We start from the raw sequence: 26,575 nt of genomic DNA, 5'->3' as shown, positions 1-26,575 counted from the left end.
TTTCATAATTGACAACAGCAGCAGCCTTCACCTATAGGGTAATCAACCCCATACACCGGGAACAGCAAGGGACTGAAAAAATGCATTTGCACATCTGACTTTATAAGTAGAGTCATGATCATCACATCACTCAAGTGGAATCTCCTTGAGTGGAAGACACCCTAAACAGAAGATGAGCTGATGAAACCTCCCCTTGGTACATGGCTGGAGCTCAACAGGAGTACAGTGTGGGTTAGGGAACTCTGAAACAGAAGTATAAGAAACTCCAATTGTAGCTCCTAGAAGTTTGCAAACTTGGGTTCAAAGAATTACACAGCTTGAGCATTTGATATTTGCTATTTTTTTAGTTCCAGCTGAGGAAAAACTCAACAAACAAAAGAAAGGAATGAGCAGATAGAAAGAAGAGGAAAAGCAAAATGCTTACACTGAAGGAGACAGGAAATGCATCTATAACACTATAGTCAGCAAAATATATGTAAATATTTTCAAATGTTACTCCAGTATGTAAGCAAATTCTCCAAGGAGGTTGTATGACCAAATACAGTGAAAGATGGTCCAAGTCCCTGTTTCTAAAATGACACAATGAATGCTAAATACGCCCAGTTCTGCTTCTCCACCAAGATTTGTGGCTCCTGATGAAATTAATTTCTTAAGAGCAAAGATAATCAACACATACTTTCATTTATTTATTTGGACTACTCAAGAACAGCAGCTGAAGAAGATTAGATTATATTAAACTGGCCCAGGAAAACAAAAGTTTTAAAGACACTGCACCAAAACCCATGACCCACCTCCACAGCCCTAAATGAAGACTGAGGAAATTCAGGGTAGGCAGGGGGGCACAGACACCTGCAGAGCACTAACTCTGCAATGCCATTCACCCTCTGAAATGTCATCCCTGCACAAACACACCGAAAAGGCTGCCATCCACAAAAAAGTCACGAGGATCCTGCTTCCTCACCAAATTCCATTCCTGCTCTTTGCAGTAGTAGGAATTAGACCACTAGGCGAAAGAAGTGCTAATCAGCAGTGCTAAATACATAAACATCTTAAGAAATACAGCTATAAATGATTCCTCGGTCAGAAAGGATCTCTTAGAGTTCACAGGGACCGACAACCCTGCCTGGACCTCCCCAATTAATAAATAGCCTTTTATCAACTCCTAAGAAAGTGCTGGGATCCTCATGGACAAAAGAATCAGAAGTTTCCAAGGCAGACAGTTTTCGCTTGTTTCTTTTAAATAAATAAACAAAACGCTGAGTTTATAAAACCAGATTCAAAGGATGGAGATAAAAAAAATCCAGCAGAAGTCCATGGCACATTTTGTATGTGACCTCATGCTACATACTCCTCCAAGATTGAGTAATATCCTTGATCTCCCCATCTCCTTCGGTTTTTATAAACTTTCCCCCTTTTTAAAAAAATTCTGTTTCAGTTACATCTTTCCTTTAAGGCTAGTAGCACAGAGAAAAAGCAGAATTGTGTTCAAACAGACACAGATGAAGAGCAAAGACATGAGGAGCAAAGTCCATTTGCAAGCTTGTTTTCTTGTGTTTTTAAAAAAACACGGAAAGGAAAAAACAACTGGCTAAAATACCAATTGTTAGACTAAACAAAAAGCATGAAATACAGAATTCTTATTTTCACAGAAAGTAGCTGTTTACCAAAAGAAGAAAAAAATTACAAAGATGACTGCCCCTTGAGTTTTTGATAATTTACTAATCTTTGGACAAAAAACTCGTAACTTAATGGTGAAGTAACCAGCTGACAATAGACAAAATTCCTCTATGCATTAATGCTGAACTTTTATATATTCTAGTTTCTATAGGTCCAAAATTACTGTTTTCCATCCTCAGTGGTAAGTATCAGCATTCTGGTTTTGCAGATAGGAGACAAGGATAACCTAATGGAGAATAATCACATTTTTTTAGAGATGGGATATGTTTTAGGACTCAGTAGTCAATAAAAACTCAGCAGTCAGTTGGGATTCCTAGCTGAACTTCTTTCTGAAGAATTTTCTAAAGAATGTCTAAATAAACTGTTTCTCAAAGTCAGAAATTATAGTGTTCCCTTATATTAGGACATGTAATTCTCAAAACTTGCAAAAACTAAATGCTGCAATTCTCTATTTAAATGCCTGTCAAAAACCACTGTTAGTGCAATGGTCATAAAAATGAGGCAATTAAAAGTGTGATAGGAAATAAAACACTCACCTATCACATCCATTTCTGGTCAAATGAAGGAATGCAGGAAGATAAATTGCAATGTCATAATTTTGTTGCTGTAAACCCTTAAGTCTTCATCACCAACCCTCATCTGTTACATCTACAAACGGGCAATGCTTCCTTTGGACAGGGAACAGGGTTTTTCTATTTGTAGTGAAATGAATTCAGCAGTGTAGGTCCAGGAGAGACAAACAAGTGACAAAGAGATGAGAATAAATTATTCAAGCCAATTCGAATCCAGGAATCTTCTGCTCAGACTAACAGGAATCAGTACATCTGAAAACAAAGATACTCCCCCAAAGCCTAAAGCTGCAGGGGAAAAAAAGATCAACTAAGAATTCCTGGAGCACCATATCTGAAATTACAGTTTTATGTCTGTGGCTAATACAGTTCTCACTAGATCTGAACACCCAAATCCAGTGCTTAGCAGTTTTAAATGCCAAATTAGAAAATCAGTTACATTAGGTAAGTTACACTAAATCACCAAACCTTCCTTCTGAGAAATGTAGTTCATTTTATTGTAGAATGCACCAGGCTATGGAACACTTCATCTCAGGGAGACTCACAGTGTTTAGTTGGGTGTGAGAGCACACTAGCACAGCAGAATATATGGAAAATATCAGCAGTGATTTATTATTTACTATTTCCCATATCACTGGAGCATCAAGCAAAATTATCCTAAAGACAGCAAAACAGACAAAAGGAAGCACTTCTTTCATATAACATGCAGATTTCTTTACGTCAGTAGGTTAAAGACGCCAGATGTATAGATGGGATCAAAACTAAAAAGGTCTAACAGCATCCCCAACTTGGGAATACCAAAGCTTCCTCCCTTTGGAACCTGGAGAGTGACACTGCTTCAACAGTCGTGCATTTTTCTCCCTCCCTAAACAATAGGGAGTATTTTCGGACAAGACATAGGAGCAGGTGAATCTTTGGTCTGGTCATTTCTATTTTCTACAAAGGAAGTTCAAGCCTTTCTGTTGCAGTAGCAGATCTACTGCACAGGCAACTGGCACACCAAACCTTAGGGGAATAAATCCCACTTGGAAAAATCAGCTACCTGAGAGAAATGCAAATCTTTAACAAGAACTGTTCACAACACCCTGCCTTTTCAGTTTCTTTGGTGACTTTGCAGAGGTAAGGGTGATAAAGGCTGCCCTTTAAACTTTCTTTGGAAGGTCTGAACAGCCTGGGAAAAAATAACAACTTAACTCCTCTAAAACAAGGAAAAAGACGACTTGACAGGGATGCTTCCCCCCCCCCCCAGGCTGGACTGAAATTGAGAGGAAAAAACCACTGGTCAGTGAATAAATTGCTTTAGATGGGATGCAGAGGTGACCTCACAATTGGGGAATGTGGTTTAACAGTAGTTTTACAAAATGCTGTACATAGTCATGAGGCTTTGAATCTCTCTTACTCTTCTTTCTGAAGCAGTAGTCCAAAAAAATGCTGTCTTCACTGACCTATATTAGATACAGATGCCATGAATTCAGGCAGACAGCAATTAATCTAATAAGTACCACACTGAAGCCTTAAGAAAACGAAGGCTACATATTGGGAGGAAAAATGTTCCCTCCAGAAACCTTGCTGTAAATACAGAACATAACTCTGACCTGGAGGAACCCTTGCACATACTGTGACTGAAAGCACCCTCACAAAACTAACAAAAATCCAAACTGCTTTAGGGAAAATAAACAATAGCCAGAACCTTTAACAGTAAGAACAGCTGCAGAACCACTGAGATCAAAAAACCCTCCTGTTATCTCCATACATTGTTCTAGTGAATGCTATTTTGCTAAGATAACTGCTTTTTTATTTCTTTCTTCTTCACTTCAAAGAGCAGCTGCTTGCCTGAAAAGGCCATGGAACCAACATCCAAACTAGCACAGGTAACCACCATGAGTCAGGGAACTGAATAAAGTTTGTCTCAAAGAACTGTGAACAGCCCAATTAATCAGACCTTCCTTCATCTTGTATCACCTTCACTGAATCAGCCCTACATCAAAAACAGGTTATTTGTGGCTTTCCAAAAGAGAAAGAGAGAGAGAGAGAGACAAAGTGTTTTTTCCAAGATGTTTGGTGAACAGGCTAAAGGAGAGCTCTAGGGATGAGCAATAAAATAAGTTTCTCTTTTCAACAGGGTAAATCCTACCCTCTCCTCCTTGTTAATTCATCAAAATAGCAACACTTCACAAAATCACCTGAGCCTAAGTTTCATGATAATAAAATACAGCTTTGACTCCTGTACGGATCAGAGCCCCTGACTCAAACAGCCCAATGACACAACCACCTTTTGGGGATTTCTGCCTTCAGTAAAAAAGGATCACTAAAAGAGGATGAAAAGGGGCAGGAGGAAGGCACTAAACGTATTGCAGCTGTACAGGACACTGCTCAGAGTTTTTCAGGTCTTCAAGATTAATCCCCTTAAAGAGCCAGGGGGAAGATATTTCTAAGCAAGATTTAAAAGGTCTGAAATCAATCAGAAGTATCCAAACACATTCAATATGCAAATCAAAAACACTGTTTGTTGGCTTTTCAGTTTATCCTTCTTTAACAAGTTGGAACAGATTGCATGGCAGACAAGGCAGAAACAACACATACATGTTCTGTCAGTTTTCTGTCCCTCCCTTTGTGGTCCTGATTCTCATTTCTCAGAGCAGGACTGGGGCTGCAGCTACTGTCAGGAGTAGCATTTTTGCCTGTTTTTATTTCTGCTGTGAACTGAGAAAGAATCACATGAGCTCCAGTGTAATGTTAGCAGAAAAAATATTTCATTAAAGTTAATCTAATTGCTTGGTTTTCTCAAAAGCAACTAGAGAAAACCTCATCTCAGCCTCATAATCTAATTCAAACATCCGTAACCTCAAAACCATCTTACAGCAACAGCTGCTACACAGCTCCTTCCCCAATAAGGCACATCAGACATAGCTGTAATTAACCTTCCTGCTGCAAAGTAGCCTTCATCATGTTTTGTTCACTGCAATGGGCATAACACACCACCACCTCTCCCACCAGTCCTTGTCAGGTCTGGGGTCCTTTTTCAGGGCAGACTTCTCAAGGATGCTATCAGCAACATCATGCTTCCTGAAGGAAAAAGCATATTCTAAATTCATCAACCTAAGAAAAACTTAGCTTGTCCTTCAGTCCTAGAACAGTTTTAAACAGTAGAATAAAGACTTACTGTCAAGTTTACCCTCTTAAAACTGGGAACAGAACAAGTAAAGTAAAATATCCCTCTGGATTATATTTGACAGGGTTCCTTTGGCCTCTCCCACCCTGAGTTCCTCTAGCCTATCATATCTGTAGAAAGCTAAGGATCATGGTGTCCCAGCCTGGAAGATCACATCCCTCTCTTCTGCTAGACAGTTCTTCTCAAGCACAGCAATAAGGCTTCTTGCATTCTTTCAGCATAAATGAAATATTGTTTTCTTACCTAACAGATGCTAATCACAGCTGTTCAAAGTATGTCTTGGTTTTACTGTCCTTCCTCAGCACGCAAGAAGCCTGTATGTGTTTGTTCCACCAAACTCTTCCCTGCCTTGATGACCTACTACGTATTCTTAAAATGTCTGTATGGCTTTCTTGGCACAGGCTGACAGCAAAGCTCTGTTGTCTCTGGTCACATCGTAGCAATGCTGAAGACAAAGACAGAGGCAGACCAAGCAGAATAAGTTGTCTCTTCCCATATAGCCATTTACAAAACCTCCTCAGAGCCAGCTTATAAATCAGGGGCTGACATAAGCTGACACCCAAGCTGTGTCTGGATATCATAGCAAGTGTGTCCTTCAGAGTACGTGACATGCTTCAGAGGCAGCCTCGATAAACAGGATAATGTCGGCCTGCTGGAATACCCTTGATTTCCATTCAACCATCAGATGAGGTTTCCCCAAAACATTTCCAAGAGGAAACAAAAAGGAGTAGATTTCTCTTTGGAGGTGGAACATTGCCGGCCAGGCAGGTACAGAAGAGCTGATGCTTGGAGATCATGCTCCTACCTTCGGGATTTTCAGAGGCAGCTCTTGCATAAGTTTAACAATTTGCTCACAACTGCTTTGGTTCAAGACAGGCAGCAACAAATCACCTGTTTCCACAATGTGTGCTGGTGCTTTATTCATTATGAATGAATAATATAAAATAATATAAATAATATAAATAATATAAAAATAAATAATATAAAATATAAAATTATGAAAGCCAGTGTTTTAACATAAATCCTTACCAAAACCTGCGATCCCTCAGAACATCTAGCAGTATTTCTAACTCTTTAACTGAAGTTTTGGGAATGATCAGTGCTTAGTTAGCCCAACCCATTCAATTTTCCTAAGTTATTCACAGAGCAAGAAAGTCTTTGTTGGAAGATATTCAGTAACTAGAAGCCTAACAAGCTCACCAGTGCAGAAGGTGGCCAAAACTGAAATAATTTATCTCTGAGTTTTAGAACAGGTATCTGAAGGAAGAACATGAAGTGTGACTTTTTATGTTCTCTTCTCCCAAGAGGATAAAGCAACAGGAGAATCTCCGAGCCATTTACGAGCTATTAGATATTCCCTGAGTTGAGTTTTGCTACTAAAGGAAATTTAGCCTTTTATAAATGCAACAACTGTAAAAATTTTTGCTCAAACAACGGTAGAAACTTGTGAAGTTAATTAGTTGTAACCATATCCACCCCAGGAAACAAATAACCATTTGTTAGTTTAGGTTAATGCTACTATGGTGAAGAATTATAAGCAAAGCAAGCATTCCACCTTACAGGTACAGGATAAAAAAAGAACTGAGATTTCCCAGTTTTTATACAACTAGTTTGACTAGTTAGAAGAACACAAAATATACAAATCCAGACCTAAGAGGAACATACCAAGAAAGAAATCAGTCTCACACAACAGGCACCTTCACAGACATTCACATGAAGAACAAGCCCATCTAAAAAAAGTGCTAATTTTTTAATATACACATTAATTCGAACTATATGTATTACTTTTTTTTTTCCTGTGGAAACTCATATTGGTCAATATGTTATTGTTCTCAGAATCAAAAATGGGTTGAAAAGCTTGTGAGTCATTCCCTTTTAAAATATTTGTACATCAACTTTCTGCCAAGGATATGGAGAACTCCTAGTGTTTGAAGATTTATTAATAATCTCTAGTAGTCCAAAAAGTCCTCTACTACTTCTTTAGAAATTCTTTCAAGAATGTTGTCCAGGCATACCAATTCTAAAGCACACAAGCTTAGGTGTCTACTGCTTGAAATGTTGTTGTTGCTACTAAGGAGATCACTTTTTTTCCCCTCATCAAACAGAACAAAACCCTATGCATCTACTGCACAGTTCTACCTTTTCTATAAATACATTATCACTGCCTCTCCTTACAGTCTTGATAGAATTATTTTTCCATGAACATTTCTTTCTTATGAAACTGAACTTTGGGGTCTAACAGTATAAAACTGCTCTAAACAATGCCCAGCCATTCATATTTCTTCCTTTTCCCACATGGTTTGGTTCATAATTACTTCCAGCTTCAGGAAACTGGCCCTTTTAAAGGCACCAAACAAAGTTTTGACTTTTTTTTTGCACTTAACAAACCACGTAATGAATCAGTTCTATCTAAGCTGCCAGTGATTGTGAGTTCTACAGTCTTTATCTTCTTCATCAACTGAGACTGTGTCTAACACAGGAATCCCAAAGCTACAAAACAAAGACTCACATGGGAAGTCCTTATGAGAACACCAAAGGATCAAAATTGAAACAAACTGAACTGAACTAAGAAGAGCAAAACAAAAACAGGGATGGCAGTTACATCTCACCCAAATGTGTGAGGTTTGATGGATGAACAACAAACAGCCAGGTAACTGAACTGCTACAAATAGCTACAGTTCATTTTCTTAAATATTTCAAGTGCTCAAACAATTAGTACAGAACGGAAGAGATTAGGTAGAAGGAGATAAATTAAAAGTCTGAAATGAAAGAGAAATAAATAACCAATTGCCAGGAAAATACCAATGTAATAAAGCATGCTAAGACTTGAAATAATCTTGCAGAAAAAGCATCAGGACACCTTTGGTTGTGATGGTCAGAATCCTTCCACTTAGCCCATGAGAGACACTCTTATCCTGCCTGGGCAGGAAGGGACATCATTGGGACTTCTTGCTTCTTTTCATTTTTCCTCCCTTCAGGATTGCAGGAATACAAGGAGACAAATGGAAAAAAAAAACAGGGCAGAAAGAAATCCCACAGCAGCAGGCATTGGGAAAGTCCAGCATTCCAACACGTTTCTTGCTTATTTTTACAGTGTTTAATGGCAAAGTACCACACATAGACACAAACAATTTCAAAGCAACCTCCCAGCCTAGAAAGAAAATGAGGGGAAGGGGCTCTGTTTCAGTTCTTCATCACTGAAGCTCTGAAGTAAAGAAATTTCAACAAACATAAGTAACCCAATCTGTGTGTTTCCCTAGCCCAAGTTCCCTCCATTTTTATGGTCTTTCAAAGTCTAGATCAAGTTTCATTTGAGTTTGCAGGGTGAAGGTTGTTATTTCTGGCTTTTCTCCCCCCTCTCCAAAGCCTCAATTTCTTTGTCTTTTCTTTTTAAAACAAAGTTGAAATCATCACGAATATTCAAAAAATCTTTGTTGCACCTCCCAAATCTACTCTATAATAATGAAGAAACATGTAAATACACAGAATCACAAAACATCCTGCAAAACACAGAGTCCACTGGAAAAAAATATTCCTAATTAAGTACTGCCTAAAAATTCCCAAAGTACACAATATAAAATATATACCATATAGTTAATATAGTGTACTTACATAATATGTTAGTATCACGTTATTGTGGTCAACAATATTGATCTCATAGCCATTTTTCTAATTGAGATGAGTAGTAATTTTTTTTTGCCTTTTTCTACCTTAAAAAAAAAAATCCCCTCTCAAGTTAAAACATTATAATACCCACTGTCTTTTTGTTTAAGTGTGGAATGATTCCAGGAAGCTAAAGCATATCTTCTAACATTTGTAAAACTTTATGAAGGAGTGGTTCTTTGCCAGTCAAAGTCAAACCCTGGGAAGATTCTTTCATCACTCATCAGCTGAGATTTTGACATCCAAAGTTTTGACCTGACTGTGGCAGCAGGTGAAAAGATCTACCAAGCTCCCAAGCTGAGCTTTCTTCTGGTTGTTGTTTAGAAGCACCAAATTGCCAATCTAAAACTGCCAAAATACCTTTGAAAGTGTTTTCTGAAGGATGAGTTTGAAACAAGGACAGAAGCAGCAGTCACTAGCTTCCATCTCACCGAGCAAATGGCACACCAGCAGAGTAAGAAGGAAAGCTGGCAGAGAAACACAAGGGCAACAACGAGGGAAAAGCCCTCAAATCACATGGGTTTTTACAAAAAAGGAACTTCTGATATGCTCAAGACAAGTGAATCTGCATTTGTGATCTGCCAAGTGAATCTGCATTTGTGATCTGCCAAGGCAAACTCAAAGCAATCCTTAAGGTCACTAAACCAAGTATTCAGAGAGTACTAAGTGACAGAACAAAGAACAACCATGCAACCTTCAGCTTGGCCCACTTAATAAGCATTAAATACAGTCTATAATTAACTACATGTTCATATGCTGATCCTCCTTAGGAAATCTCATTTAATTCAATGCAAACATAGATTCTGCTCAGGGAATGATTCAGAATTTGTAGTGAATGAGACTCTTGTTTCTAAGACCTGGTCAGCCTCAAAGAACTACTACAATATAAATATTTGAGAATAACAAAAGCATGCAACTCATTGCCAAGCACAGATGTTAGAAAGTGACTGCAAATCTTGGCATTTGGTGGCACCTAGTAATCCACTGGCTGAGTCACTAATGTGATTGATGGCTTTAAGTTGTTCAGGAACTACCGGTCCCTCTGAGAACGAAGACCTGCAAATTGTATCGTATTTTTTGTATAAATGCTTTTCTCTACACAATCAGTAAATATTTGATTTTATTCTTATAGGTTTAAAAAAGGTTATGTGGCTCTGCTGCTTGGGAAACCTCTTTACCTGGGAGGAACTGATGCAACTGGCCTTTCCCATACTTTGTGCACATTTTGTTTTGACACTCTAAATTTTGGTATGTACAAGCATGACTAAAGGATAAACTCCTCTTGCAACAGATCTTTTTCACTGATCTGGTCCCAAGGAGCCTTATGTCTTGTTTTGACTAAGGGAACAACTAATTCATAAACTGTGTTGCCCACAGAAGTCCTCGGCTTTCTGTTCATCCTGTATGTCATTAACAATCCCCACCTGATCATCCTGCCCTTTAGAAGCTAAAAGGCTTTCTAAAGAAGAGCACAGGCACCAGAAAGGAAGCATATTCCATCTTAGTATTCTCCTTCCCAACAAGACTGTTCAGAACCAGCCATTTCCATGAAGCATCCATACAGTATCTTTAAAACTGGCCAATCCCCTTCCACGTGAGATTCCTGCCCATAACAGCATCCATCAGACATACAGTTCCCACAGAAATCACTTTTCAAGTGCTTCTGGCAGATTTTCTTTCCAAAGTGAACAAATCTGGTTCCATTACCATTTCCATGAACTCAAGGAGAACCAGTGAACAGAACCATTACATTCCTGTAACCACAGCAGACTGTACTACATCTGAATAACATGTCCTGGGCATCCTCGGGGTAGAGAACACTAAAGCAGCAATGCATGAAAAAAACCAAAGCTGCAAAGGCAAAAGGACACATAACTACTTAATTATATCAAACACTTTCCTCTGTATGTCATTTAAAATGCAAGTCAGAGCACTTAAGTTTTCATGCAGATCTACCTTTGTAGAAAATGTTAGTCTTCCAGGTCATTAGTTACAACAACATCAACTAACACAGTCAGCAACAGATTTTTGAGTAAATGAAAGATTAAGAAGAAAAAAAAAAAAGAAGAAAACTTAATTGTTGCCCTCAGTGCTCCAAGTCACACAGATTCTCACATGCTGTCAATTAAGTGAACCCTATAAAGTTATGATCTATGGCAAAATTCCACCAGAACAATTATATCAGAACAACAGATGTAATTAAATTATTTCTGCCAACAAAGTCATCAGTGCAGAACATATTATCCCTTTCAACTCCAACCAACTTTTTTTTTAACCAGAAAGTGCTTCTATGATGGTACCATCTTGACTGAGTAACAGGAAGTATTTTTTTACAACTAAGTTCCACTGAATTCAGTCTGAACTTAGAAAACATATTTGGCACCCTGACCACACAAGCTGAACTTGTGGAATGGTAGCAGAAGTCCCCCAGACTGTCACCCATTTTTCTTTCAAAATTGATTTGGTATGTTTTGTGGTATTTTCAGCTATTTTCTACCTTCCTTGGTATCAAAAAGAAAAAAAAAAAGTCATAGAATAATTCAGGTTGGAAGTGAACTCTGTAGGTCATCAGGTCTATTCTCAAAGCAGGGACAGCTTTCATTACACGGAAGAAACAAATAAACAACAACCAAAAGAAAAACAAACAAACAAACAAAAAGCCAACCAAAAACCAACAAAGGACCATTGCAGTTAAAAAAAAGTGATTTCACCTAGGCACAATACCTGCTTTCTTTGTTCCTTAAGCCACTTCATAATATTTATTTTAATCGTGCTGATTTTTTACAAGTCTTTCTAGAAACTAACTCTAGGGCTTTGAAAAGCAAACATGCACATTTAGGGTGCTATATGAAGATATTTTTTTAAGTAGTCAACGAAACAGTTCTTTAATCAAAAATACTGGAGAGTTTTTATCATGGGGAGGTTTTAAGAAAATAAATCAGGGCTCTGGAAGCCCTCCAGCAGGTAAAAACTTCACTTGGCCCCATACTGTAAGTACAAGAAGGAGCAGGCCATGTCTTGGAGAGCTGTAATCAAACAGGTAAGTCAGCAAAGGATGTAACAGAGGCTTCAGGGGAAGGAAGACTCAGTGGGACTTGGTAAAAGCAACAAAGAAAAGGGTAGTGCATGAAGGAGGAGTACGAAGAGTGAGACTGAAGCAGTGGTTTGGACACAGCACAGGTGGATACACCAACAGTGTTTGGACAGTGAAAGGGCACGTTCAATGAACTGAACATTACAAAATACACAAAACAGCCTGGAAAAAACCAATCAGACCACTTAAAAACCTATAAAACATTTTTCCCTTACCAACACCAAGACATCCACTCAAAGGTTACTTACCCATTCCACAATTTTGGATTAATCTCTTTGCTTTGACTTCTACATGTATAAATTTAAGATAATGTATCATCTCACCCCACAGTGTTGTACAGGTACATACACTAGTGCCTCTAAATCACAAGGATGGCCCAACACAGAAAGTTCAATAAAGAAAATTGGTAACTCTGTAACCAGTACAGGTTCCAGACAGCACCCTACAAAAACTGCAGAAAACACTACACTAGATGAGAGCAGAAAGAAACTATTCATGCAGTCAACACCATCCTTCCTGCCCACTGAATGAGATCCAGGGCCTTCAGGGGGAAAATAAATAAATAAATAATCAATATCCCTTCCTTCTCATACATGTTCTGCTACCTTTTTGCCATATGTTACTATAACTGAGCTTATGTATCCAGCTGCCTCTGTAAAAGAAGCTCCTACCTAGAGACTTTCTCATGTTCTGCAAACAGCAGTTCCCGACACACTTATGAGGCTTTTATTCCATTATGGAAGCTCCCAAGCAATTCAGCAAGACTAAACTCAAAATGTTACACCCTACAAGTACCACGAAATTTTCAAAACTTTAAGAATGGGGTTTATAATAACACGACACATGGCGCAGGGCACGCGTTCTCCAGTCGTTCAAAGCCAACAGACTGCTTCTGTGCCTTTTCAAGCGGTAGGTTTTTAGAGACTTTTTGCTCCCAACGCCAAAATTACCGCAAGGCTGCCGACCTCAGAAACAGGGTCGCTACTGACCCCTAGTGTTAAAGAGGTCAGTCTTGATTTGAGTTCTGGCAAAAAGCACGAGGAGTATCATCATCCTTCAGCACCGCGTTGTTCTTCCAACACAGTGAGTGGTCCCTGCCTCGTGTTGAGGTTCTTTCCACTCTAGTTTACAAGCAAAAATAGTAGTATCCATCTTTAAAGAAACAAGAGGAAAGGAAATATAAACTTCTAAGCATCCCAGCAAATTGCAGATTCGCGTTCCTTCTGCTTTCCAGTGTTTAATACAATTTTCATTTGGAAGATTAACAGTAGGATATCTATAGCAGACTGACAGTCATGGCTTCAGGTGGGTATTTATAGCCTCTTGATCACTTATTAAGGCATTAATGACTGTGATCCACAACCCAAGCTGGCCTGCAGAGCCCAGTGCAAGGAAAGGAGTCATAATTGCCAGGTTGCTGCAGGACTTGGCTGTCTCAGGTAGAAGTGGAGAGTCCACTGAGCCAGCTGCCCAGGTGACATAAAAGTTGCTTACAACAGAAAGCTGTAACTACAGAAATGAAGAAGAGTCCTACTGTTCTACTTACAATTTGGAGTCCAGATTCAGGAGAAAGCCCAGCTTGTCATATTCTGTAAAACAAAAGGAAGGGACACATTATCAAAAAAACTGCAAGTGTCTCCTCTGCAAAAAGCATCAAAACCAAAAAGTTGCAAGTCCTCATGGAAGGATAATAATTATTTCTAACTGAAAATAGCTATATCGTAATTTCTAGTCACTAGCAGCTGTTAATACAGATTATTGTTACTTCAAGGTATTCCCAAATTAACATTTCTGAATCTCCACGAAATACTAAGCAAGAGAACATATGGGTAATCATTAATTTAGAAATCACCAGAATCAATCAAGCTATGTGTAGTCATAAAAACAAAGCATTACTGAAACCACTCATGCAGTGATAAACAAAGTTCTTCTGTTTGCTGTACAAATAATTTTGCCACTAATTTGTATGACAAACATTCCTCCTAAGTTCAGACATGGTAGAGCTTTCAAATTTTTCTTCATTCCTTGTCTATTCCAACACACAACTTCGTAATCAAGCAGCCCTTCTTCAAAAGTAAGTGACTCATGGTGGCAAAAATGCTTCAAGTTCAGATGTTGTTCAATAGGAAACCGCAAAATGAGTTTATGCTACAAACAGGGGACAGCTACAGAAACAAAGTCATCACTCATAACATCCTTAACTGTATAATGTAAGCTTAGCATTCAGTATCTTTGAATATATTGTGATCTTGTAAATCAAACACTTGACACAAAAAAGAGAGATACTGGACTTCATGTGAGATGTACAAGAAAAAGTAAAAGGTGTAGTGTCCTTTCACTGGGTTAAGCTCAGTGGCCTTCTCACACTGGGAACTGCTGGGTCTCACTACATACAATAAAAAAATTATACAAACAGAAAAGCAAAAGATAATCCAATCCGGGTGTATTAAAAGAAACAACATGAAAAAAAATTCTATTAAGCTTTTAGAGCTCACTAGAAATACAGCAGATTGCTTTCCTCACAAGATCCCCCCAGAATTTCTGCTGCAGTAGTTTTACCGCAGAAGATCACAAGCTTTTCACATCATCACTTACCGGCAGAGCAGGAAAGCCTAAACCAAAGTACCTGAGACAAAACCATCTCACCAGATAGGTCAATGTAAACTGTGCCAATGGTTTCAATCCCATTAAGATTTAATTCCTGAGGGAAGTGTTATATTTGACATAACTCAGGTAACAGAAGCTGCAGAACACGTGTGCACTCGATATTGGCACATACTGTCTGTTCTCTGCCAGCACCCGGGTGCCACCCACCATCCCTGCTGTACTTGACGTTAGAAATGCACCTGTGCCTCTCTCCTCCACCTTCCATGTGCTGACAGTCTTGTTTCCCTCATGTGCTGCTTTTGTCATAACTTCCTCCCACCTCATTCCTCCCACAAGAAATTACGTCTTGTCCAACCTTACCTCCTCCACATGTAGGATTGTGCATAGGAAGGTATCCATTCCAGAAAAAGAAATATGCCTTCAATTTTTATTAACCCTCCTGACTCCCAAAAACAACATCCATAGTGAGCCAACAGCAAAAGAGATTTTTTTTTTGTATCATTATTTTTTTAAAAGCATCTACAGCCACTGACCCACCTGCCACCAGTCTTATCTCATTCAAGCCAACATTCCCTTCTTCCCAACAGGAAATACAAAAAGAGGAAATGCAATAAGAGATTATATCACCTCATAACTACAACAACATCCTGGGCTTTCTACTAACTCAGCACTTCATGAGCTTTGCAACCAAAGCACCAGAACACACATCCATGCTGAAGTCTAAGCACCACAGATGACAGAGTCCATTGCAATGTTTCACAAGATTTACCTTTTGTTTCTCACGTGAGTTTTACCTTCCCTAGGTTTAAAGTTTTGATGTTCTCTGATTGTTACTGACAGAGGGATAAAGTAATCTTATAAAATTATATGTCAACTACCTTGCAGTGGGTACTTTCCAAGAGATGTACGAACTACAACAAAACAAAATAACACTTCCAGTTTCAAGCCAGAAGCACAGGTGTGTTCCTGCTTTTCAGGAGGGTGTAAATTATCCTTTCAAGCTGTAACATTAAATCAGAAGCAACTAAGCTCCTTCCTCTCACTGGCTGGTGAGATGTGCAAGCTACTGCAGGCAGAGGAATGCTGCCCTCACCACGGACCATCTCACACTCACTGACACTTTTGGAAATCAGTATCACTATTACCTTGGAAATGAATCTCTATCACATGCTGCCCCCCCAGGAAAGACACTAGGACCCTCTAAAATTACAGAGCCAAAGTTACCTTCCTTTTCAGCAAAAATCAGTCTCGTTACAGACTACTAATGTCATTTAGTTGTATCTCTACGAATACAGGGGCCAAAAGTCAGCTCTCATTCTGGCTGTAAGTGGTCTGGATTCACAAAAGACAGATAAAGCCCCAAATATCTGGAGAAAGCCAAACACATATAGCCCAGCTGCAGGCAAGGCAATACTTGTCTGGAGTTATGTATTTAAATTAAAACAAGATGAAACACAGACCCACTAAACTGAAGTACAGCTGAATCTAAAACACAGTTTGGTCAGGGTGTGATGGTGACAGGAGAGGGACCGAGCACATAACTCACAGCTTGAGGAAGGGGCAGTCCCACTCCTACCCTTTCCTCCCTTGAAAACAGAGGTGGCAAGAGCCTGCCTTGGCACTCACGTCACCTCTCTGTTCTCTAACCTATAGGTTGCTTTCTCCTCCCAGCACCTTAGTTTAAAGCCTTTACTCACCAAGTTAATCGCTTGATACACAAAAACATTTCCCCTCTTTTTCACACAGTGGGACAAAGAAGAGCCGGAATATTAGACAAAACAGCACAAAACAGTTAGAGAGGACAAGGTAAAAATACTCCAGCATCTCCACCAAAAACTAGCTTGGGCCAGCTGACTGTGCTAACTGTGGTTTGATGTTGGCCTCCACCATCATCATCATAATGACACTCCCTCATGCTCCCACCATGAGGGGGTCTCTGCACTGAAGGACAATGTAGAGCCACCAAGAGTTACACTTCTGGAGAACTCCCTTCAGATCTAACCATGCTGGTAGGACTGATCCAGCCAAGGCCACGTCTGACCCATCGATTTCCAGACAAGACACCTATATGTGGTTGTGTGGCAAAGGATTTATTTTTAATGCAAAAAATGAGTAAAGGCAATAAAGGACTTAGTTCACATCTAATGGAAGAGCATCATGGAAGAATCTGATAGAGGCTTTATGTTACCAGCCCACAAAAGGCTGAAAGGCTCATGAGAAATAAAAGCAACATTATTAAAAGAGCACAATGCAATCTAAGGACCACACTCACCTGGGCTGGGAAGCTACAGATCTCAGTTGACAGTGTGGTCCAGCAGTGTACAGAAGGACAGAAATGAGTGAACACGGGAAATGAAGCTTCATCATGCCCCACAAGAACAAGAGGTCATCTAAGGTCAGCAACAAAATGCATTTCTACATTTCCGGGAAGGTCAGAATTGAATAAGAATCTGACAACTGAAAACAACTTCATAATGAAGCATGTAATTGTGATTATATGAACAGAAGAACAGCCAAGCATAGCAATTTCTAAAAATGATGCAAATCCTGTGCCCAATTCAATGCTGGCATTAGCATGGGAATTTCTCCCAAGTATCCAACAGAAATCCAACTACCAGGCCAGTGAGAAATGCATTGTCTAATGTCTGTAAACTCCATGCAGACCACCCAGGAAGCCATAAAGCACTGTGTACAGTATCTATCAAGTTTTCAAACTGCCTTTTGCATCTGTAGTCAATATAGCTACACAGAAGAAAAATGGATAAAATTTTCCCCTTATGCTACTAATCTGAAATCAACAATGCGGGAATTAACTGGTTTTATCTTTTCAAACTACATATAACCAATTTCACTGATGACTTGAAACTATTCCTCTTAGCAGACAGCTACATAGAACAGCACAAATAACTTTGTCCACAGAAATAGAAAACTAATTATTTTTTATAAAGACAGGCTATATGCAGTTCTAGTTCTGTGTTTAACTGGTAACTGCAAGTACAGGAGGGAAGGTAGAAAGGTTCAATTTTAGCGATTTTATTCAAAATGTTTGTGTTTGTCAAAGAAATCAGTATGATTTTCAAGAGACAGAAGTCCTACCAAGAAAAGCTCAGACCACCCTGATACACTTCATCCTGTCCAGTGCAGTTTGGTCTCTGCAGAACTGAGGCTCCAAGTGGACTGAGCCTTGGCCACTGTCCACATCTGTGGCAAAGGTCACAGGTAAAATTATTTACTCTGCAATGAAAAAAGGTCAAACGCATCACATTCACCTTGGTCTGACAAAACACATATGGACAGTTACAAAAGTTCAGCTGATGTAAAGCAATTCTGCCAGAACTCAAGAGACAAGAAAGAATTAATGAAAAAAAGTTCATGTTAAATGGATCAACTGAAAAGGACAAAAGAAACCTTTTATTCCAGGGTTAAAAAAATACCACTCAGGATTACTGAGGAACAATCACAGTACTGGATAAACAAAGACTTAATGTTGCATCCTTTCCTAAGGATTTTCACTTTAACCCCGTCAGTGATGGAATTTACTGATGGAAGCATTATCTTCTGAGGCTACTTAAATAACTGGGGAATAAAAAAAAGAGTGAAAAGCCAAGTTCATAAGTAGCAAAGCTGAGGCCACCTGGGCTCCTCAACACAGTCCTGCACAGACTATATGCATGTCTGTGTTCCAGTTTCCTTCTCACCCCCATTTACTCTTTTGCATACACACTTCACAACCTTTTTCCCCAGGTTTGTCCAAGTGACATCAAGGAGAACACCAAGAAAATGGGCAAGACAAAGCTCAGTCCTTCATGCCTTTCCCTGCTCCATAAAAATACATAAAAGCAGCAGAACTGATACCCGTAAAGCTCAGTGCTTGGCCCTTGCTGCCCAGCAACAGAAGTGTACCTCACCAATCTATGCCTGTGTAGAACCATCTCCACATTTGACATTTCCACCATGTGTGAAAAAAAATTAATTCTTCAAAAACTTTAATGTAGCTTCACTTAGGTTTCCTTTTTTTTTTTTTTTTCTTTCCTGGGGAGCAAAAGGGTTTGCTAAACTACTCTTTCAGCAAAACTTGAAACTCCACATCTATTCTCTATATTCACAGACTGTGCAAACTGTCTAAAGATGTCAATCCTGCTGCACCAAGCTCAATATTCATTTTCCAAGTACTGCACCTGCTGAAAACAGCCATATTTAGTGGAAATCGATACACCAAGCACTATCAGCACAACTGAAACACAAACCTGTGAGTTCAAAGCGGGATGGGAAGAAATGTGTCTTCAGTCACAAAGCCCTGCATGCCCTGGTGACACCTAAGTGTTTCTGATTTAGCAGCAAAAGGAAGTAATTTCTACCACTACACCTTCAGGGTGGTTTGGTTTGGTTTTTCCCCCCTGTAATTCCTGACTGGGGCCTCCAAAGTCACCTGACCCAGCCTTTACAGCCTGAGGAAAGCAACACACCAGAGGGGTCTCCTCCATTAGACACTGCAACTACACTGTTCATCCCCCAGGCATAGAAAGGACAAGTAAGCAGTCACTTGCTGGTAGTGCTGGATGGGTCATCCATCAGGAAGATCTTCTGCCTGCTTGTCTTACCTCCAACATAGGCACAGTAAACCAAAGAAGACATCATTCTGGGATATTACATTTTAAAAGGCTCTGGTTACCTTAACATGGAGTATATATCTCCTTACAACTGGTTTTCCCAATAAAACTGTAGCAACCTCCAAAGGTAGCAAAGCAACTGACTGCTTTAAGCTGAATTTCGGAAAGATTCCAATAAGAAGATGAAACATTTCCTCCTATGAACTGCATATGCCCTTTTGCTTTTCCCAGAGAGTCATCTGTTTCAAGCCAGACTGCAACCTTTGCTAAGCATTAGTTTCATTTACTACCATGAATCCACTTGGCCCATGGAGTTAATGCTGCCCTACTGAGTCTTCCAACATACTCTTTATTCCATAAATTGTATCGTATTACCTAATAAAAGTCAAGAACAATATTAACAAAGCAATAATCCATACTGGCTTTTAGTGACTTACAGGATGTACTGACTTGAGGCAGAGAAGATGCCACATGAGAGAGAAAAATCGCATTGAAATACTTTTAATTTGACGTATTCTTAAAGCTGCTTCTTGGCATTTGCACCTCAGCTCATTCACAGCTGTATTTTCAATTGGTGGAACACAGCACTAATAAGAAGACAGATGATACTGAACATGCTGGCAAAGCCACATAAGGACTGTGCAACTGCTTCATGACAGTCACTGGCAAAGATTCAAGCAGCTCCCACAGTCTACAGCTCAAAGAAATAAAGAATGAAGCAGAACTTCATTAATCAAAAATGAAAGGGGAAAAGGATTTTTGCAGAATAGAGCCACTAAAAAACCAGCAGAGAAAATATGTAATATTTCCCATTTATTTTCTGCTTTACAGGAATGCAGAAAAATGCAGCAGAGTAAGTTCATCTCTCTTTTCCCATCATTACCACATGTAATTACTGTAATAAACACAGTTAGAAATGCAATTTAGGGGGAAAAAACCCAACACATTAGAGCCACATCAGCTCCAAACTCAAATTTAAGTTGCTTTTCTCAAATCAAGAACACTGACCTCACAACTCCTACTAATTAACATAACATCTAAATTAATTTCCACTAACCTGGAAATCTGGGAAATATCAGAGTTTGAGATTGTAGCCATCTGTACTATCAGAGTCACACTGAGAAAGCAAATGAACAGTGAGGAATCTTCTGCAAGTCACCAACATTTTTTCTCTTATACTAGTAATCTATTACTATTCTACCAATTTGATACCTCGTGGTTTCAGTTGTATTTCTATTCCTGGCCTCCATCCATACCACTCTCCATCCAAAATGTAGGCAAGCAGTCACCAAATTCACTCTGGAGCTGCACTCGGGAGGACAGACACAGGGTTATTCTCATCCTTCACAAAATGGTTATCTGAGCATCTTCAGCAGCTGAACAAAACAGAGAAAGTTTCCTTCATAGTTCTCACAGCTTCTCCTAAAATAGTTAAGGACTTTGACATAAGCAACCACTAGCAGCAAACTCCTAAATAAGCACAGATTTAAATTCTCAGATGATTACTCCACCATCATTGTGAACTCAGCATCTGGAAACGTGGGCTTTCACAAGCACATGAGCTGCAGCAGATATGCTACTCTAAACCAAAGTGTAAAGATCTGTCTTCTTTGCATAAATCAAATCAAACTTTCGATAAGGGTTAATAATTAAATTGAATAGAAAAAAAGCAATAACAACAGAAAAGTTAATGTATTTGAACAATTTGAACAAGACCTAGATCACACTTGGCAGCTTGTGATGCTAGAACTAGCATCTTTTAAGCCTGCAGTGAGAACATCTGCTTTGAACCAGTGGTCAGTACTGCAATCAAACGTGTCTAACAACAGCATAAGCCTACAGCTGTAAGGTGTTCAGAACCTCAGTATTTCCAGCAAGCACAGTAGTATATGGAAAAGTTGCACATTCAATGCACTCCTACCCTGTGAGGCTTAGAGAAGAAAAATGTAACTTGCTCTCAGACACAGGAGGTAGGAAAAAAGTCTTGAACAAAAATAGCAGGGATATAAATCTGACTTTCAAGGTCCAAAGTTTGATTTGGTAGCAACAAAATAAAACAAAGCAATGAGAGAGGGAAGAAAAAATAAAAGTAGCACTAGCTGTCTATGGCAAGTGAATGAAATCTAGGTCTCCTCAAACACCATGTGTCCTGATTAATGTTTTCCCAAGTTCAGAGCATGACACCCTCCTTTCTGGTATCAGCTGAAACACTGGCCTAGACATCACAAGAAACACTTATCTCTGCTGCTCAAACTTTATCTTTCAAGGGAACGGACAGCCGTGAAGAGAATCACAAAAACATCTGGACTTTGTGAAGGCTGGACCACGGCATGAACCTCACGGTTCAGCCTCACTCCAAGCACATTTGGCTCGCACGTCCTCTAATCATCTCCTATGAAGCAGGACATTAAGACTCCATAGCCAAATGAATTTCTGAGCACTCGGTTCAGAAAGTTTATGCAGAACAACCCAGAGAGTGTCATTAATCTGAGTTGCATAAGGACAGATTTTCAGCATCCCTGAAAACTGAGATTTGCATGTGGGACAAAGTTAAGGGGAAAGCCAAGACAAGGACAAACAGTCAATTCAAATAAGATACAGAAGCTGCAACAAAACATTGCCCTTCACATGGTGTGATTAGCAAGTACCAAAGAGCAATTCTAAGAAGTTGTTTAATATGCAAATATAAGTCAATGAGTACCAGTTTTAAGCAGCATGAAGTCTTAACAGGGAGACTATTATTCTCAGCTGTTTAATTTTGACTAATAAAGAAAAAGGTATACGTAATTTTATGTTTCAAAGTATGCAATCTTAGTCCCTTCTTACCCCAACCTGAAACATCACCTACTGGGAATGGCTGGGCCTGGAGCTGCCATTGTTTCTGTGGGTTCTTTCTGGGCTCTGTCTTTTCCTGGGTCTGCAGCAAGGTGAGATGGGCTGGACAGCGGAAGCACAATAGCCACAGTTTTTCTCTCTCTCCTTCCTGTTCAACAAGGAAAGCTATCCCTCAGTTGGACAGACATCACACATCTTGACATCTTATTAACACATATCAGTTCAGAGCAAAGTGAAGTTTGCAGCACAGAGAATGCGAAGTACTAAACATGAAAGCAATAAACATACAGCTCTCCTGGAAATTTCTGAGCCTCCCTTCTCAAATATATGAGTTTTCTTCATATTCCTTCAACTACTAAATTCAGTCTTGTTGCAAAGGGTTTGCAAAAGATCGTGTCTTACTGTCTTAAATCCTAACCAATCCAAGCTTGAGCTGCAAAATGCAAGCAGAACAAAGATCAGTGCTTTTAAAACCCACCAAGATAGTCCAGTGGCTTATCTCCCACCCTCCATATTAACAGAAATCCAAAAGACACAGAGCAGTTGAACTATTTTTCATAACTAAATTTACTTTCCTATTGGTAGTATCATAACACAGCATTTATGGTTAACTCCATAGATGTCCTTCCCTGAATTTTACTCACAGATTTTGTACCTCACACCTATGCAACTTCCTCCCTACTTTTTCAGACTAAAGAAACCATCACCCAATACAGAAGGAAGCAGGCAACAACACACTTCAGCTATAACGTATTAATTAGTAAAAGAGAATTAATAGAGGGTGTCTTCCTGCCATAAACACAACATATCCACTTGGCACTCTAGAGATACTCCCACATCAGACCATGCACCCAGAATAGATCTATTTCCAGATATAGGTTTTAAAGAAGATACGGGGAGAGTAGAAAACATTTGGGGTGTTTTAAAACAAAGTTAGTTCCAGTAGTTCTGGGGTTAGTAAATCAGAAATGTGTTCAAGCTTTGCTGTTAGTGTCAGGCAGCAGGCTCTCTCTCAAACTGTGCAGGCAGAAGACAGGTGCTATGTTGGAAGGCAGCATGTTTCCCCTATCAATCTAGGAGGAAAGGCTGGCAAGTAAGATAAAATAAAAAATGATCCAAGGGAAGGTTTTGTCTTTTCTGCAAGACGGTAAATACCCCCATCTTTTAAGTGTTTAGGGGTTTTACATTAAAAGAGCAATTCTTAGGCTTTCCCTTGCCCTTCATATATCATTATACATACGCTGTAAACTGAATTTCATTAAGTATCATGCTCACTGTGGTGTGCCTTGGCTGCAGCTTGTGCATTACACACAGCCCAATGGATAGTTACTGATTTAATGAAGTGGCCCCAACACAAAAGAATTTCTGATTTCTGGTTCACTTTAACTGAAGGTCAGGCTCAGGTTCCAAAGGAAATTAGATTGGGAAGGATTTGCCCTGGGGTTTGAAAATGCTGGTCAATCTCCACCCAAAAAAAAGAAGTTTCTTGCCCTATTTTTTTTTTTTTTTAGTTACGACTCTTTCACCTTCTCGTTCCTGGAAGCATTCCTGATGTCTTTCCCCAAATAACTCGAATGTTTGTTTAGCTGAGAAGAAACTCTCCTTGTAGCATGGGACAGTTTTTCTTCAGCTGGTGGGTGACATCATCTTAATGCCTTTAGACATGAGAAGAGAAGCACAAACTGCATCACCAACCTGTCCAGGTCACCTGCCTCGCTGGGGAACAGACGGAGTCCTGCATGTTAATCCTCGTGTCACACTACAACTGAACACTTCCACTATACTTAGGAAAGGACCTATTTACCCACTTTGGCTAGATGGTTGATTCCCACAAAACTCTGACTCAGTGGCCTGCCTCCCAACATGGCTACCATGTCCAGTTAAGTAGAAGCCTTGTCATGAGGTGGGAGATAGAGAAGAACACAATGTTGTACCTGAGCCTATTGTATGTCCAACGGAGTCAAAGGAAAGAACCACTGAATCTGTAACACAAGAGTACAAGTTCATTTTCCCCTTTTTTTTTCAGCACCATTTCCTGCTGTAACTTTTTTTTTGTTATTTTGCTTAAGTAATGCCTCGTGCTCCCTTCTGCCAGGAAGCAGAACAACTTCTTCAGCAACCAGACAAAACAAGAGGAATCTAGCAAAGGCAGAACAACGGAGTATGCAGTGTCATTACCCAGTGGAGTAGCTACAATTCATTGAAAATAATTTCATTTTATGACTAATAAGCTTGGTTGACCCTACCAAAACTGAATCATAACATGCTTTGACTGATGGACTAGAGAGTTTTTTCTTATCAAATGTATTACCAATGTTTTGTCCCCACTTAGGGGCCTTGCCTGTTATGATCAATTCTTCCCTGACACTGTTTGCTAAGACAAGCCCTTTGCACTTTTCACCATGATTCCCACATCTTTACTCACACTAGTGGTTCCCCAACTCAGTGCATTTCAATTCATCAGTAACCTTCACCTTTTTCCTTTATGCAGCACATGTGCCTCAGCATCAAGAAAATATAACCTCTCTACTCAATACCCTTTTATCCCCATCTGGGGATCACAGCAGTTCTTTATCCAGGACTGCAATGACAACTCTTGCTCACCAGCTAACATCCAATACTTTTTGTCACTGTTTTATACAATGGGGCACCCTTTTTGTCAATTGTGGTTTAAAGTTCCTAGTTTTTATATATGCAACAACATTTGGCCACACAGAATACCTTACTGCCTGCTTGCACTTAGCTCACCTCATGGTCCAAACCCCTACAGCAGTCACTCATTTTCATCGTATACCACCCTTCCAGCCTGGAATCTTTGCAAAATTATTGGTAATAATTTGATGTTCTGTTCCAAGTGGAGCTGCAATATGGTATTATGCTCAACAGCATGGGTTTTTCCTCAGCTTTATGCTTACTTGAGACAAGCTAACACTTACTTTGGTAGTAAGCCTCATGGTTTGCCATCTATTTTCATGCCAATCCTAACTGAAGGAGCAAGCCTACCAAATTCTACTCCACTACCAGTGGAGCAGAATTGGGTCCAGAACTTAAGAGACAGCTTGTGAATGAGTAAAACACAAAAAATAACAGACCACCACGACAGGATCAATAATTTTATGGAAAGAGAAGCTTTATATTGACACAGCAACAGCAGAACTGCCTTTCAGCTTCGGCTAAATTAACAGATCGAATCCTTGAACGTTTCTCTTTGTAACTTAGGTTTCAGATGTGCTCAGCTGATCACACATCATTTGCAGCACCACAAATGCTGCCAAGGTGCAAGCCCTCAGTGCAAGGCAAAAAGCCCAAGCAGACTTAGCCTGCTGCAAAGAGTTTAAGCTCCTGCTGCATCCCCCCAAATTTGGGCAGGCGACAATCACAGTGACACAGTTACTGTGTAACAGCTGACAATACCTCGACACAGGACCGAGCCCTTGGCTTCTCTACACCGTACATCATCCTCGTGCTTATTTTCCAACTCTTAAAAATTCAATATGAAAGTGCTAATTTTCAAAATAAACACAGTAAGACTGTTAACTGGGTTTAAAACGATTTAAAAAAAGAAGGTCTATGCTGTCTCAATTCCAACGGTATGGTAGTAACACTAAAAAAAGAAGATATCACTAGTCTCAAAACTTACTCCAGTAAAAACAAAAATCCATCTGGACTTAACAACTGTATTTCCTCTTTTGGGAATAAAATTCAGACATCATTATATTATTCTAAATAGCAAGGAGTTTAATTCATTTTAACTGCATTAACTTCATCTGCCATCAATTCTAAAGTATCTCTGTGGGGTTTTACTTTTAAAAAACTGTTGAGATTTTTATCATCATGAAGTATTGCTTTGTAGTTAATGCCAAATTTAAATGTTGTTAATTTTCCTACAGTATCTTTTGCATTCAAACACTGCACATGAAATATTAGGACTTATCTAAGAATGGCTGAAAAGCACTGCAAGAACCAAATTAATACCATTATTGCAGCCCACAAAAATAGTATAATATTTCATTCCTTTAACTAAGAATGTTATCTTCCTCATATAAAAAAATTAATTTACAAGCAAAGTAAGCTCCCTTTTCCAAGTCAGTCCTCCATGCAACTACTAGTTTCACAGTTTCCACATCAAATTCACTGTGAATAACCTCTATTAGAGTCAACTCCCCCTCGACCTGCACAAGTAATTGCACAAACCACAGATCTTTATTAAAACACTGTGTTTATTTCTGGCACTAGCACTTCAAAAGGGAAGATACTATAAACTTGAAAAAAGCTGAGAAGATAATCATGTGTCACCTTTCTTCTACCCAGACAGCTATTCACATTCAGCCAAATTCAGAACAACAGG

At 39.3% G+C, this 26,575-nt stretch overlaps 1 protein-coding gene across 15 annotated transcripts in view; it reads right to left on the bottom strand.

Annotated features, from left to right (window-relative positions):
- Positions 1-26,575, bottom strand: part of ST3GAL3 (ST3 beta-galactoside alpha-2,3-sialyltransferase 3) — a 176,061-nt gene that overhangs the window by 112,775 nt on the left and 36,711 nt on the right. For 6 of the 15 annotated variants that reach the window (XM_051797235.1, XM_051797216.1, XM_051797225.1 and 3 more), the window contains 3 exons: positions 24,162-24,209; positions 22,237-22,392; positions 13,722-13,764 (listed from right to left, as the gene is read on the bottom strand). The exons of 2 other annotated variants lie outside the window; for them this stretch is intronic. In XM_051797235.1, coding sequence (XP_051653195.1) covers positions 13,722-13,764; positions 22,237-22,392; positions 24,162-24,209 — 247 coding nt within the window. Of the gene's footprint in view, positions 1-13,721; positions 13,765-17,054; positions 17,421-20,604; positions 20,769-22,236; positions 22,393-24,161; positions 24,210-26,575 lie in introns of those variants that run through there. 7 more of the 15 variants (XM_051797250.1, XM_051797283.1, XM_051797290.1 and 4 more) reach the window with 7 other exon arrangements.

Source organism: Manacus candei, unplaced genomic scaffold, assembly GCF_025592945.1.
Source record: "Manacus candei isolate 608988 ecotype Guabito, Panama unplaced genomic scaffold, ASM2559294v1 h1tg000005l, whole genome shotgun sequence".
Classification (NCBI taxonomy): domain Eukaryota; kingdom Metazoa; phylum Chordata; class Aves; order Passeriformes; family Pipridae; genus Manacus; species Manacus candei.
This window is presented reverse-complemented; position numbering and strand designations above follow the sequence as displayed.